This window comes from Somniosus microcephalus, chromosome 13, assembly GCF_052327205.1.
Source record: "Somniosus microcephalus isolate GS21.2 chromosome 13, FLI_Smic_1.0, whole genome shotgun sequence".
Lineage (NCBI taxonomy): Eukaryota > Metazoa > Chordata > Chondrichthyes > Squaliformes > Somniosidae > Somniosus > Somniosus microcephalus.
The window spans coordinates 70,415,668-70,431,521 of record NC_140999.1 but is presented as its reverse complement, the minus strand read 5'-3'; the positions used below and the strand labels follow the sequence as shown (position 1 = coordinate 70,431,521).

At 49.6% G+C, this 15,854-nt stretch overlaps 1 protein-coding gene across 15 annotated transcripts in view; it reads left to right on the top strand.

Moving 5' to 3' along the window:
* eps15l1a (epidermal growth factor receptor pathway substrate 15-like 1a) overlaps window positions 1-15,854 on the top strand; it is a 504,393-nt gene that overhangs the window by 111,042 nt on the left and 377,497 nt on the right. For 13 of the 15 annotated variants that reach the window (XM_086004998.1, XM_086005003.1, XM_086004992.1 and 10 more), the window contains exons 4-5: window positions 8,057-8,104; window positions 8,189-8,284. In XM_086004998.1, coding sequence (XP_085861124.1) covers window positions 8,057-8,104; window positions 8,189-8,284 — 144 coding nt within the window. The remainder of the gene's footprint in view (window positions 1-8,056; window positions 8,105-8,188; window positions 8,285-15,854) is intronic. The other 2 variants (XM_086004995.1, XM_086004999.1) reach the window with 2 other exon arrangements.

Sequence of the window (15,854 nt, the reverse complement as noted above, 5' to 3'; positions counted from 1 at the left end):
CAACCTTGGTGTCGTATTTGACCCGGAAATGAGCTTCTGACCACATATCCGCAGCATAACTAAGACCACCTATTTCCACCTCCATAACATCGCCTGTCTCCGCCCTTGCCTCAGCTCATCCACTGCTGAAACCCTCATCCATGCCTTTGTTACCTCTAGACTTGACTATTCCAATGCACTCCTGGCTGGCCTCCCACATTCCACCCTACGTAAACTTGAGGTCATCCAAAACTCGGCTGCCCGTGTCCTAACTCGCACCAAGTCCCGTTCACCCATCACCCCTGTGCTCGCTGACCTACATTGGCTCCCGGTTAAGGAGCGCCTCGATTTCAAAATTCTCATCCTTGTTTTCAAATCCCTCCATGGCCTCGCCCCTCCCTATCTCTGTAATCTCATTCAACCCCCCCGAGATATCTGCGCTCTAATTCTGCCCTCTTAAGCATCCCTGATTATAATTGCTCAACCATTGGTGGCCGTGCCTTCTGTTGCCTAGGCCCTAAGCTCTGGAATTCCCTGCCTAAACCGATCCACCTCTTTGACCAAGCTTTTGGTCATCTGCCCTAATTTCTCCTTATGTGGCTTGGTGTCAAATTTTTTGTCTTTTATTACTCCTGTGAAGCACCTTGGGATGTTTTACTGCGTTAAAGGTGCTACATAAATACAAGTAGTTGTTGTTGCTATTGCCGTGTAAATGCAGGTCGTGACTGCTTCTTCTGGCTCATCGTGTGCGCCCTCTGGTGGCGGTGGCAGGTTATGCATTATAAACCTGCTAAGGAATCTCAAAGCACATCTGCATTGGGAGCCTAAACTTTGTGTGGTTTATTTCGCCATCTGCCATAACTGTCAAAGCAAAGTGACCTTTTGTAATAGAAGGGTAGATTATTTGGATTCTTTCAATAAAGTAATGTTTCGTGGACCAGAGAATAGAATACTTGCATTTATGAGTGCAAGAGGTAAAATCGAGTACCTTTGTGTGCTGATCTGTTGCGAAATCTGTGACCTTGGTGTTAAGATGCCGGAGTCATTAATTACTGAGCCCACTGTGGCCAAACAAAAGTTATGTGGTATAAACTGCAAGCACATTTTTCTCGGAATCCACTGCAGGTTATTTCCTGATGATTTTGTAGCAACAGACTCCTCCTTGGTCTTTGAGTGTGAATGTTCTCAAGCTGTGAGACAGAGTGCATTGATCAAGTTCACCCTGATTGCTGTCAGTGGGGGGAATAAACACCACCAAATCTGAGTTCAGCCCTGTAAAATGAACGGTGTGAATTATAAAAATAAGTGGTATGATACAGTGATTTTGAGGAACTAATTCAGAACTCTGCTTTTGCAGTTCGACATTACCGTAATCCTCATTGATCAGCTTTCACCTAGCTTAAAATAAATAAGTAGATGTTGTAAATGAGAGTTGGAGGATCTGGTAGAAGTTTGAGAGATGTGGTGAAGTAATTGTGATAGAGTTTTTTTGATTGGTTCCAAAATTTGAGTTAGTTCAAGAAAAGCACTTAACCCACTTTTTGTGTTTTGCAGTCATATATTTGATGTATGTGGTACTGGTCCTTGCTCTTCTCGTCTCTGCACAGACAAAATGCACCCACTCTGTCAGGGACAAGCTTGTTAGCATTGATAGAATTGGGGCGGAACAAGCTGTAGTGAAGGGGTACATTAGGAACATAGGAACAGGAATAGGCCATTTAGCCCCTTGAGCCTGGCTGATCATTGATGATCTGTGACCTAACTCCAATTACCCGCCTTTGCCACATATCCCTTAATACCTTTGGTTAACGAAAAGCTATCAATCTCAGATTTAAAATTAACAATTGGCCTAGCATCAACTGCCGTTTGTGGAAGAGGGTTCCAAAATTCGACCACCCTTTGAGTGTAGAAGTGTTTCCTAACTTTGCTCTTAAAAAGGCCTGGCTCTAATTTTTAGACTATGCCCTCTAATCCTAGACTCACCAACCAGCGGAAATAGTTTCTCTCTATCTACCCTATCGGTTACCCTTAATATCTTGAAAACTTAAATCAAATCACCCCTTAATCTTCTAAATTTCAGGGAATACAACCCTAGTTTGTGTAATCTCTTGTAATTTAACCCTTGGAGTTCAGGTATTCTGGTAAATCTACGCTGCACTCCCTCCAAGGCCAATATATCCTTCCAAAGGTGTGGTGCCCAGAACTGCTCTCAGTACTCCAGGTGTGGCCTAATATTGTTGTCTTGCGGTTACCACTGAGGCCTGGTCAATGCTTACTGGTTGAGACAGTGATGCTGTTCACACTATACCACACTGAATAAAACTGTAGCACTGATTTTTGTTAAAAACAATCTGATGCTTGAGAGTAACTTGTATATTACACCAAATGTCATGAATCAGTCTGAGGCTTTCATGTCTGATATACGCAGTAATCGACTAATGGCATATAATAGCTGCAATCTGTCAGCCTGCTGTGAAAGATACTTTAGTAAATACTAAACAAGCACTTCGGTGTTCCATTAACAGGAAGTCATTTCCATTAGATTATTGAATGCTGGCTGAAGGAGTAGACATTAATGGGAGTAAAGCCAGCCTTCCTTGAATGGCTTTAGCTGCTGCAGCTCCATAATTGTATCAAAATGATTGTTCCAGCGTGTTTATAGTGGACAAGGAGACGATGAGAAGATTAAAGTACTTGGGCTTTATCTCCGTAGGTGCTCTATATTTTCAGGTTCTTGTTCTCTCTCCTTTGTTCTCTCTCCTTCGTTCTCTCCGTCATTGCAGTTCTCCTCTTCGTAGAAAGATGCAGCACAGAAGGAGGCCATTCAGCCAATCGTGTCTGCCGGCTCTTTGAAAGAGCAATCCAATTTATCCCACTCCCCTGCTCTTTCCCCATAGCCCTGCAAAGTTTTCCTTTCGCGTATCTATCCAATTCCCTTTTGAAAGCTAATATTGAATTGGCTATCACCCTTTCAGACTGTGCATTCTAAGTCATCATAACTCGCTGAGTAAAAAAAAATACTCCCCCTCTTTCTCCCCCCCCCCCCCCCACCTCCGGTTCTTTTGCCAGTTACCTTAAATCTGCGTCCTCCGTTATCTAACCTCCTGCCAGTGGAAACAGTTTCTCCCTATCTACTCTAGCAAAACCCCTCATAATTCAGAGCACCTTTTATTAAATCTCCTCTTAACCTTCTCTGCTCTAAGGAGAACAATCCCAGCTTCTCTAGTCTCCCCACTGAACTGAAGTCCCTCATCCCTGGTACGAATCTGATAAATTTCCTCTGCACCCTCTCTAAGACCTTGACATCCTTCCTAAAGTGTGGTGCCCAGAATTGAAGGTAATACTCCAGTTGAGGCCTAACCAGTGATATATAAATGTTTACCATAACATCCTTGCTTTTGTACTCTGTACCTCTATTTTTAAAGCTAAGGATCCCGTATGTTTTTTAATAGCCTTCTCAGCTTGCCCTGCCACCCTCAAGTATTTGTGTACGTACACCCCCAGGGCTCTCCGTTCCTGCACCCCCTGTAAAATTGTACCATTTAGTTTATATTGCCGCATTCATTTCTCCTTCCAAAATGCATCACTGTCCCAATACTGGGTGACTATATGACAGGTGCTGAAATTACCAGTCTTCATGTGTGTGCCTAATTAGTGAGTGCCAACAAGCTATTCAGCCAGAGGGTATCACAAACAAACAAGCTGAATCCTGGTCTCCCATGCACTCTCCAACAGGAGTTTCTGGCTACCTATCAGCAGTAGGAACACTAACTGTTGCCTTCCCCTTTCCTCTTTCCCCCTCTCACACCCCCTCCCCTTTTTGCCAGGACCAATTTAATACCCTTACTACTGCCCCGACTCAGATCTACTAACTTCCTGATTGAAGTGGGGCCTTTCCTGTCCGTATTGATCAGTACCACTGTGCAGTGCATTTACCCGTCAGGTCAGGAGATAGCTGGTTAAAACTCAGAGCTGCCCCTCAGTCGACGCTGTTTGGGTACAGCACTCACCAAAACATTCATTACAACCTGTTATTAGTTTTATGAATGCAGTAAAGCAAGTCAGGGAGGAGGTCATTGAAATCCTGATGCAGATAATTAAAGCTTGTATATCAAAATATCCCCAGTATGACCGTCTCCAACCTTACACACTGCTGCCTTATACCTACTGTGTTTGCGACTGTTAATAAAGCCTGTGTTTATATTTGTTTTGAAGCTACTATCTAACACATGCAGATATTATCTCCTTGCTGAGAGACCTGAATGATCTGGTGTATGATATTCTTGTACCATAGAATATTAGTGACTGCTTAAAGAGGATGGATGTGGCAGCTCACAAACCCTGCAGCTTTGTCCTTATCCTGTCCTATTTGTAGTACTCTGCATTGATGTACTGTACTAAATTGACCAAAGATGAGTGTGTACATCACGCAATCCTGCGGCAGTCAGAGCATTGAGACATAGGGATATGTGATACGATTCATGTGTTTTAATCCGTTTAAGGTTGTGAAGTAAACTTCTGAAGTATATTTGCAAATAATCTCTGGTTCTGTGCCTCTTCCTCCCCACCCCCTCCCATACTTGCCCTGTGATTGGCATATGATTATAATCATATTTTTATTTCTGTATCTTAAATTTGTAAAATGATTTGACTAAATAGTGTTTTGCCAGAGCCTGTTGTACAAGTTATATTCATGTTCTACAGCCATGAACTGCTCTGGTACGACGAGTGTGTGTAACTGCTGGTCCTGCCGATAAGTGGGAATGTTTACTGAGGTCCGAAGGTTGATCCCAGTCTATGCTGAGCTAGTTGTTCTGACCGGAGGTGGCAGTCAGAGCATTGAGACGTAGGGATATAGAATCATAGAATGGTTACAGCACAGAAGGAGCCTATTTGGCCCATCGAGCCCGTGCCGGCGCTCTGCAAGAGCACGTCAGTTAGTCCCTTTCCCCGTAACCCTGCAATTTTTTTTCCTTCAGGTACTTATCCAACTCCCTTTTGAAAGCCACGATTGAGTCTGCCTCCACCACCCTCTCAGGCAGTGCATTCCAGATCATAACCACTCACTGCGTAAAAAAGTTTTTCCTCATGTCGCCTTTGGTTCTCCTGCCAATCACCTTAAATCTGTGTCCTCTGGTTCTTGACCCTTCTGCCAATGGGAACAGTTTCTCTCTATCTCCTCTGTCCAGACCCCTCATGATTTTGAACACCTCTATCAAATCTCCTCTCAATCTTCTCTGCTCTAAGGAGAACAACCCCAGCTTCTCCAGTCTATCCACATAACTGAAGTCCCTCATCCCTGGAACCATGCTTGTAAATCTTTTCTGTACCCTCTCTAAGGCCTTCACATCCTTCCTAAAGTGCGGTGGCCAGAATTGAACACCATACTCCAGTTGACGCTGAACCAGTGTTTTATAAAGGTTCATCATAACTTCCTTGCTTTTGTACTCTATGCCTCTATTTATGAAGCCCAGGACCCCGTATGCTTTTTTAACCTCTATCTCAACCTGCCCTGTCACCTTCAACGATTTGTGCACATACATCCCCTTTAGAATTGTACCCTTTAGTTTATATTGGCCCAGAAATTCGGGTCTCCACGGGTGAGTACGCACTGGGTACTCACCCGTAAGCCCAATGGAAGTGTCGGTTTCGCGCATGCGCAGGAAACCGGCACTTCCGTTCCCTTGAAAGAAGGGGTTCAGAAGTCGAACACGTGCACAGGAGAGGCAGTGCGTGCGCATCGAGCTTACGTTTTTTTTGCAGGTTTTCCCGGGAAGGTAAGCCTCCAGAAGTTAGACATGTAAAAAGCAGTTGCAAGGCCTGCTTTTTACAAAGGTAAGTGGTGAATTAATTAAAATTAAAACATTTTTTCCATAGGTTTATTATTTTTAAATACTTTAAAGAAAGGTAAGTTTATTTTTAGCCCCGTTAGAAAATGTAATTAATTTTTTCAAAAATTTTAATTATTGTTTAAAATAGTTATTTCATGTAATTTATAGTTTATTTTAAAAATGTGATTTTTATTTATTTGAAGATTTAGTGATGTTTTGGGGCTTATAGTATTTATAGTTTTGACAGGTCCTGTCAAATTTATGAGTGAAGCATCCCCTGCTCCCATTGGCTCTCCATGGCCCACGTGATCCCAGGGGACACATCGAACTAACTGCGGCCCTGGGATACGCAAGCACTGCGTGCCGGCAGTTGGAGGAGGCCCAGGATCAGAATCCCACAGGGGCCAACGGCTAGTGCGGTAGTTAAGCGCAGGTTGGGGGCTTGCACCCGCGGGAAGCCCCCGACCCGAATTTCTGGGCCATTGTCTCCGCGTTCTTCCTACCAAAATGTATCACACTGCACTTTTCTGCGTTGAATTTCATCTGCCATGTGTCCGCCCATTCCACTAGCATGTTTATGTCCTCTTGAAGTCTATCACTCTCCTCCTCACTGTTCACTATACTTCCAAGTTTTGTGTCGATATGATTCATGTGTTTAAAGAATTGGCCTCCATGTCCATGGGCTCCAGCGGGGAGGAAGATCAGCCAGCTATCCTGCTCCTGATCATCCAGATCTTCTGCTGGAAAGTATGTCTGTGGTGAGAATGAGAATTTGGCTGTGATGCCACTGTAGTCAAATAGCTTGCCTGCACTTGCTCACTGCCTACATATGAAGACCGGGCACTTGGGTTTCTGCAAATCTGCTTGTATAGCTGAGGCAAAATGTGTTTAGCAAGCCTCTGCTCCTTTCTTGCCTTTCCACAGGAATGGCTGACTCTCTCGCCTACCTCAGCCTCCGCCATCAGTGATCTGAAATCGGTCGCAAGGAGGATTTTGGAAGTAACCCGAGGGTCCCTGTCCATTCCTTTTCCCTGAGGAAGCGGCTGGCCCGCACTTGACACCTTGCCATAGTCGTGCCGTTTAGATCGATGCCTTTGGCTTTTGGAAGCCTGCACGCTGCCACTCTGTTGAATTATTTTTGGGCTCTGTCTCCCCACAGACACCTGTAGTTACTTGAGTTTAAGTATTAGTAAAACTGCATCCTTGGCCCGCTCTCCCTTTATTACTTGCAGGAATTCCTCAGCAAAAATAAGCTTGGATTCAAACTTCCGAATGTGACCCTAGTCTGTGACCTTGTCTGTAAATCTGGTGACTCTCACGGCACCCAAGGACTATCTAGAATTATAATATAAATCTGTGATTGTGTTACCTCATTCTAGTTACTCTTTGATATCTCCACAGGAAGCTGAAGTTACCATTAGATTTGTACAATATTATTATTATTGGCTACTCCTCTCCCTTTCTCCTAATGGTGGAAACTCATTGCTGGGGTACAGTTCCACGGGTGTCGGCTATCCTTTGCGACCTTGTCCCAAGTGAACACTGGTCATGTGTGAGCCTTGACTGGGCTATTTGACCATGGCTACTGTGGAAACCGTGGTAGCATTTCCGCCCCCTAACCCGGGGGAGCTGAGAGCGATTGTGACACCCCGACTGCAGCCCAGGCTATGATCCTCGATACTGCACAGACTGGTGAACAAACTCGCTCCTGATCTGTGGCTCAGCTACTTTCTGGATAAACCCTGTGAGCCATTGCAGCAAGCATATTCCAGACTGATCTTCTCTGTGCAAGTACAGCTCTGAAAGTCTCTTGAGTGCTAATGTTAATAGATATGGCACAGCACTGCTCTAGAACAGTGCTTGGTTTTGTTTACACCAAATGAATCTCAGCATGTCCCTCACTGATTCACTCTGTTGCTGCCTGGAGCCATACAGTTTCCAATAGATGAGCCGGTGATCCAACTTTTTACTGTGCTGAAGTTGGCAGTGTAGAATATTTTAATATAAATCTGTGGAGACTCTTGCCACCTTTAATGTTATTATAGCCTCCAAACCCCTTCAAATCACTTCTGAATTGATGTCATGAGTAGAATGAGTTGCATGGTTAATGATCTTACTGGTTTGAAAATGGGAAGAATACAGCATCTGAGCCTCCCTATCTCTGCCCTTGAGCATGTCGGAGGAGGGGTGATGGAGGGTCTCTCTGAGTACAGTTTTCACGTAACCCTTTGTGTTGGTCTGTGCAGATTTGGGATGTGGCGGACCCTGAAGGCAAAGGCTACCTGGATAAACAGGTATGTGAGTCATGCTTTCGTTGATTCTCACCTGTTGATTATTCACTAATTCCTCTCATACTTAACCCTCTGTTTACGTTTTAGGGCTTTTATGTGGCTTTACGCCTGGTAGCGTGTGCACAGAATGGCCATGATGTTAGCCTGAGCAGTCTAAATGTGACACTGCCACCGCCCAAATTTGTAAGTGTCTAAACCTCTAATCGAAATTCTAAATCTGTGTATTTGACTGGTGTGTCATTAGGGGTGTGTGCAGAAGAACTCACAATCATTAATTTACACTCACTGTCTAACTTCATTTAACAAATTAGTATTTTCAACTGACCTGCCTTCATAAGGTTGCATGATTCCATTCGCATTGATTTTCAACATGAAATGTAATAGCAATGCTAGTTACAAAACATCTCTCTTGTATTTTTCTGTATAAACTGGACAATTGGAATTGCTTATTGTTAAGACTTGTATTTTTGATTGAAAGTATGTAGAATAGAGCCTTTTCTGTTGTTGCCACGGTCAAGCACTTACTCAGTTCAGGATTAACATGTTGGGTTAGTTGTTCAGTGGATGTTCCATGAGGTCCAGCAACTGTGTAGGGTTGTAAACCATGAAGACTGTAATTCTGTGGAAGTGGGGCGGCATTTTCGTGTACAGGAGGATTATTGTACAAGTGCTGTCTGCTACATGAGAATCAGTAGTGATGTGTACTGGTGCTACCTGGTACAGGAGGATCAGTGTAATGGTTTGAGCCTTGGCTCAGAGGTAGCACTGTTGCCTTTGAGTCAGAAGGTCGTGGGTTCAAACCCCACTCCATGACCCAGGCTGACACTCCAGTGCAGTCTTTTGGTCGAGACGTTAAATCGAGGGCCCGTCTGACCTCAGATGGAGGCAAAAGATCCCATGGCACTATTTGAAGAGCATTGACTTCTCTTAACGCCTTGGCCAATATTTATCCCTCAGCCAACACCACAAAAACAGATTATCTGGTCATTATCTCATTTATGTTTGTGGGACTTTGCTGTGTGCAAATTGGCTGCTGCATTTCCTACATTACAACAGTGACTATACTCAAAATAGTTAATTGGCTGTGAAGCGCTTTGGGACGTCCTGTGTTTCTGGAAAGCGTTATCAATGCAAGTTCATCTGTTCTTTCTTTCTCTCTGTCTCTCTCTTGTTTTCATTTCTGTCTGTGCTGTGTGGTATGGGAGGATCAGGCGTGGTGTGCACTGGTGCTGTGTGATGGGGAGGATCAGGCGTGGTGTGCACTGGTGCTGTGTGATGGGGAGGATCAGGCGTGGTGTGCACTGGTGCTGTGTGATGGGGAGGATCAGGCGTGGTGTGCACTGGTGCTGTGTGATGGGGAGGATCAGGCGTGGTGTGCACTGGTGCTGTGTGATGGGGAGGATCAGGCGTGGTGTGCACTGGTGCTGTGTGATGGGGAGGATCAGGCGTGGTGTGCACTGGTGCTGTGTGATGGGGAGGATCAGGCGTGGTGTGCACTGGTGCTGTGTGGTGGGGAGGATCAGGCGTGGTGTGCACTGGTGCTGTGTGATGGGGAGGATCAGGCGTGGTGTGCACTGGTGCTGTGTGATGGGGAGGATCAGGCGTGGTGTGCACTGGTGCTGTGTGATGGGGAGGATCAGGCATGGTATGCACTGGTGCTGTGTGATGGGGAGGATCAGGCGTGGTGTGCACTGGTGCTGTGTGATGGGGAGGATCAGGCGTGGTGTGCACTGGTGCTGTGTGATGGGGAGGATCAGGCGTGGTGTGCACTGGTGCTGTGTGATGGGGAGGATCAGGCATGGTATGCACTGGTGCTGTGTGGTATGGGAGGATCAGGCGTGGTGTGCACTGGTGCTGTGTGATGGGGAGGATCAGGCGTGGTGTGCACTGGTGCTGTGTGATGGGGGAGGATCAGGCGTGGTGTGCACTGGTGCTGTGTGATGGGGAGGATCAGGCGTGGTGTGCACTGGTGCTGTGTGGTATGGGAGGATCAGGCGTGGTGTGCACTGGTGCTGTGTGGTGGGGAGGATCAGGCGTGGTGTGCACTGGTGCTGTGTGATGGGGAGGATCAGGCGTGGTGTGCACTGGTGCTGTGTGATGGGGAGGATCAGGCGTGGTGTGCACTGGTGTGTGTGATGGGGAGGATCAGGCGTGCTGTGCACTGGTGCTGTGTGATGGGGAGGATCAGGCGTGGTGTGCACTGGTGCTGTGTGATGGGGAGGATCAGGCGTGGTGTGTATTGGTGCTGTGTGGTATGGGAGGATCAGGCGTGGTGTGCACTGGTGCTGTGTGATGGGGAGGATCAGGCGTGGTGTGCACTGGTGCTGTGTGATGGGGAGGATCAGGCGTGGTGTGCACTGGTGCTGTGTGATGGGGAGGATCAGGCGTGGTGTGCACTGGTGCTGTGTGATGGGGAGGATCAGGCGTGGTGTGTATTGGTGCTGTGTGGTATGGGAGGATCAGGCGTGGTGTGCACTGGTGCTGTGGTATGGGAGGATCAGGCGTGGTGTGCACTGGTGCTGAGTGGTATCGGAGGATCAGGCGTGGTGTGCATTGGTGTGTGATACGGGAGGATCGGGCGTGGTGTGTATTGGTGTGAGATACGGGAGGATTGGGCGTGGTGTGTATTGGTGTGTGATATGGGAGGATTGGGCGTGGTGTGTATTGGTGTGTGATACGGGAGGATCGGGCGTGGTGTGTATTGGTGCTGTGTGATACGGGAGGATCGGGTGTGGTGTGTATTGGTGTGTGTTACGGGAGGATCGGGCGTGGTTTGTATTGGTGCTGTGTGATACGGGAGGATCAGGCGTATGTATTGGTGCTGTGTGATACGGGAGGATCGGGCGTGGTGTGTATTGGTGTGATATGGGAGGATCGGGCGTGGTGTGTATTGGTGCTGTGTGATACGGCAGGATCGGGCGTGGTGTGTGATACGGGAGGATCGGGCGTGGTGTGTGATACGGGAGGATCGGGCGTGGTGTGTATTGGTGTGTGATACGGGAGGATCGGGCGTGGTGTGTATTGGTGTGTGATATGGGAGGATCGGGCGTGGTGTGTATGGGTGTGTGATACGGGAGGATCAGGCGTGGTGTCTATTGTGTGATACGGGAGGATCGGGCGTGGTGTGTACTGGTGTGTGATACGGGAGGATCGGGAGTGGTGTGTATGGGTGTGTGATACGGGAGGATCAGGCGTCGTGTGTGTTGGTGCTGTGTGATACGGGAGGATCGGGCGTGGTATGTATTGGTGCTGTGTGATAAGGGAGGATTGGGCGTGGTGTGTGATACGGGAGGATCGGGTGTGGTGTGTATTGGTGTGTGATACTGGAGGATCGGGCGTGGTGTGTATTGGTGTGTGATACTGGAGGATCGGGCGTGGTGTGTTTTGGTGCTGTGTGATACGGGAGGATCGGGCGTGGTGTGTATTGGTGTGTGATACGGGAGGATCGGGCGTGGTGTGTATTGGTGTGTGATACGGGAGGATCGGGCGTGGTGTGTATTGGTTTGTGTTACGGGAGGATCGGGCGTGGTGTGTATTGGTGCTGTGTGATAAGGGAGGATCGGGCGCAGTGTGTACTGGTGTGCGATGCGGGAGGATCGGGCGTGGTGTGTATTGGTGTGTGATACGGGCGGATCGGGCGTGGTGTGTATTGGTGCTGTGTGATACAGGGAGGATCGGGCGTGCTGTGTATTGGTGTGTGATAGGGGAAGATCGGGCGTGGTGTGTATTGGTGCTGTGTGATACGGGAGGATCGGGCGTGATGTGTGATACGGGAGGATCGGGCGTGCTGTGTATTGGCGCTGTGTGATACGGGAGGATCGGGCGTGGTGTGTATTGGTGTGTGATACGGGAGGATCGGGCGTGGTGTGTATTGGTGTGTGATACGGGAGGATCGGGCGTGGTGTGTATTGGTGCTGTGATACGGGAGGATCGGACGTGATGTGTATTGGTGCTGTGATACGGGAGGATCGGGCCTGGTGTGTATTGGTGTGTGATACGGGAGGATCGGGCCTGGTGTGTATTGGTGTGTGATACGGGAGGATCGGGCCTGGTGTGTATTGGTGCTGTGATACGGGAGGATCGGGCCTGGTGTGTATTGGTGTGTGATACGGGAGGATCGGGCGTGGTGTGTATTGGTGTGTGATACGGGAGGATCGGGCGTGGTGTGTATTGGTGCTGTGATACGGGAGGATCGGACGTGGTGTGTATTGGTGTGAGATACGGGAGGATCGGGCGTGGTGTGTATTGGTGTGTGATACGGGAGGATCGGGCGTGGTGTGTATTGGTGCTGTGATACGGGAGGATCGGAAGTGATGTGTATTGGTGCTGTGATACGGGAGGATCGGGCCTGGTGTGTATTGGTGTGTGATACGGGAGGATCGGGCCTGGTGTGTATTGGTGTGTGATACGGGAGGATCGGGCCTGGTGTGTATTGGTGCTGTGATACGGGAGGATCGGGCCTGGTGTGTATTGGTGTGTGATACGGGAGGATCGGGCGTGGTGTGTATTGGTGCTGTGATACGGGAGGATCGGGCGTGGTGTGTATTGGTGCTGTGATACGGGAGGATCGGGCGTGGTGTGTATTGGTGCTGTGTGATACGGGAGGATCGGGCGTGGTGTGTATTGGTGCTGTGTGATCCGGGAGGATCGGGCGTGGTGTGTATTTGTGTGTGATACGGGAGGATCAGGCGTGGTGTGTGATACGGGAGGATCGGGCGTAGTGTGTATTGGTGCCGTGTGATACGGGAGGATCGGGCGTGGTGTGTATTGGTGTGTGATACGGGAGGATCGGGCGTGGTGTGTATTGGTGTGTGATACGGGAGGATCGGGCGTGGTGTGTATTGGTGCTGTGTGATACGGGAGGATCGGGCGTGGTGTGTATTGGTGCTGTGTGATCCGGGAGGATTGGGTGTGGTGTGTGTTGGTGTGCGATACGGGAGGATCGGGCGGGGTGTGTATTGGTGTGTGATACGGGAGGATCGGGCGTGGTGTGTATTGGTGCTGTGATACGGGAGGATCGGGCGTGGTGTGTATTGGTGCTGTGTGATGCGGGAGGATCGGGCGTGGTGTGTATTGGTGTGTGATGCGGGAGGATCGGGCGTGGTGTGTATTGGTGTGTGATACGGGAGGATCGGGCGTGGTGTGTATTGGTGCTGTGTGATGCGGGAGGATCGGGCGTGGTGTGTATTGGTGTGTGATACGGGAGGATCGGGCGTGGTGTGTATTGGTGCTGTGTGATACGGGAGGATCGGGCGTGGTGTGTATTGGTGTGTGATAGGGGAGGATCGGGCGTGGTGTGTATTGGTGCTGTGTGATACGGGAGGATCGGGCGTGGCGTGTATTGGTGTACGATACGGGAGGATCGGGCGTGGTGTGTATTGGTGTGTGATACAGGAGGATCGGGCCTGATGTGTATTGCTGTGTGATACGGGAGGATCGGGCGTGGTGTGTATTGGTGTGTGACTCGGGAGGATCGGGCGTGGTGTGTGATACGGGAGGATCGGGCGTGGTGTGTATTGGTGTGTGATAAGGGAGGATCGGGCATGGTTTGTATTGGTGTGTGATACGGGAGGATCGGGCGTGGTGTGTATTGGTGTGTGATACGGGAGGATCGGGCGTGGTGTGTATTGCTGTGTGATACAGGAGGATCGGGTGTGGTGTGTATTGGTGCTGTGCGATACGGGAGGATCGGGTGTGCTGTGTATTGGTGCTGTGCGATACGGGAGGATCCGGCGTGGTGTGTATTGGTGCTGTGTGATACGGGAGGATCGGACGTGGTGTGGATTGGTGCTGTGTGATACGGGAGGATCTGGCGTGGTGTGTACTGGTGTGTGATACGGGAGGATCGGGCGTGGTGTGTATTGGTGCTGTGTGATATGGGAGGATCGGGTGTGCTGTGTATTGGTGCTGTGCGATACGGGAGGATCCGGCGTGGTGTGTATTGGTGCTGTGTGATACGGGAGGATCGGACGTGGTGTGTATTGGTGCTGTGTCATAGTGGAGGATCGGGTGTGGTGTGTATTGGTGTGTGATACGGGAGGATCGGGCGTGGTGTGTACTGGTGTGTGATACGGGAGGATCGGGCGTGGTGTGTATTGGTGCTGTGTGATATGGGAGGATCGGGTGTGCTGTGTATTGGTGCTGTGCGATACGGGAGGATCCGGCGTGGCGTGTATTGGTGCTGTGTGATACGGGAGGATCGGACGTGGTGTGGATTGGTGCTGTGTGATACGGGAGGATCTGGCGTGGTGTGTACTGGTGTGTGATACGGGAGGATCGGGCGTGGTGTGTATTGGTGTGTGATAAGGGAGGATCGGGCGTGGTGTGTATTGCTGTGTGATACGGGAGGATCGGGCGTGGTGTGTATTGGTGTGTGACTTGGGAGGATCGGGCGTGGTGTGTGATACGGGAGGATCTGGCGTGGTGTGTACTGGTGTGTGATACGGGAGGATCGGGCGTGGTGTGTATTGGTGTGTGATAAGGGAGGATCGGGCGTGGTGTGTATTGCTGTGTGATACGGGAGGATCGGGCGTGGTGTGTATTGGTGTGTGACTTGGGAGGATCGGGCGTGGTGTGTGATACGGGAGGATCGGGCGTGGTGTGTATTGGTGTGTGATACGGGAGGATCGGGCGTGGTGTGTATTGGTGCTGTGTGATACGGAAGGATCGGGCGTGGTGTGTATTGGTGCTGTGTCATAGTGGAGGATCGGGTGTGGTGTGTATTGGTGTGTGATACGGGAGGATGGGGCGTGGTGTGTATTGGTGTGTGATACGGGAGGATGGGGCGTGGTGTGTATTGGTGTGTGATACGGGAGGATCGGGCGTGGTGTGTATTGGTGTGTGATACGGGAGGATCGGGCGTGGTGTGTAATGGTGTGTGATACGGCAGGATCGGGCGTGGTGCGTATTGGTGTGTGATACAGGAGGATCGGGCGTGGTGTGTATTGCTGTGTGATACGGGAGGATCGGGCATGGTGTGTATTGGTGTGTGATACGGGAGGATCGGGCGTGGTGTGTATTGGTGCTGTGTCATAGTGGAGGATCGGGTGTGGTGCGTATTGGTGTGTGATACGGGAGGATGGGGCGTGGTGTGTGTTGGTGTGTGATACGGGAGGATCGGGCATGGTGTGTATTGGTGTGTGATACGGGAGGATCGGGCGTGGTGTGTATTGGTGCTGTGTCATAGTGGAGGATCGGGTGTGGTGCGTATTGGTGTGTGATACGGCAGGATCGGGCGTGGTGTGTATTGGTGCTGAGTGATACGGGAGGATCGGGCTTGGTGTGTATTGGTGTGATATACGGGAGGATCGGGCGTGGTGTGTATTGGTGCTGTGTGATACGGGAGGATCGGGCGTGGTGTGTATTGGTGCTGTGTGATACGGGAGGATGAGGCGTGGTGTGTATTGGTGTGATACGGGAGGATCGGGCGTGGTGTGTATTGGTGTGATACGGGAGGATCGGGCGTGGTGCGTATTGGTGTGTGATACGGGAGGATCGGGCGTGGTGTGTATTGGTGTGTGATACGGGAGGATCGGGCGTGGTGTGTATTGGTGTGTGATACGGGAGGATCGGGCGTGGTGTGTACTGGTGTGTGATACGGGAGGATCGGGCGTGGTGCGTATTGGTGTGTGATACGGGAGGATCGGGCGTGGTGTGTATTGGTGTGTGATACGGGAGGATCGGGCGTGGTGTGTACTGGTGTGTGATAGGGGAGGATCGGGCGTGGTGTGTATTGGTGTGAGATACGGGAGGA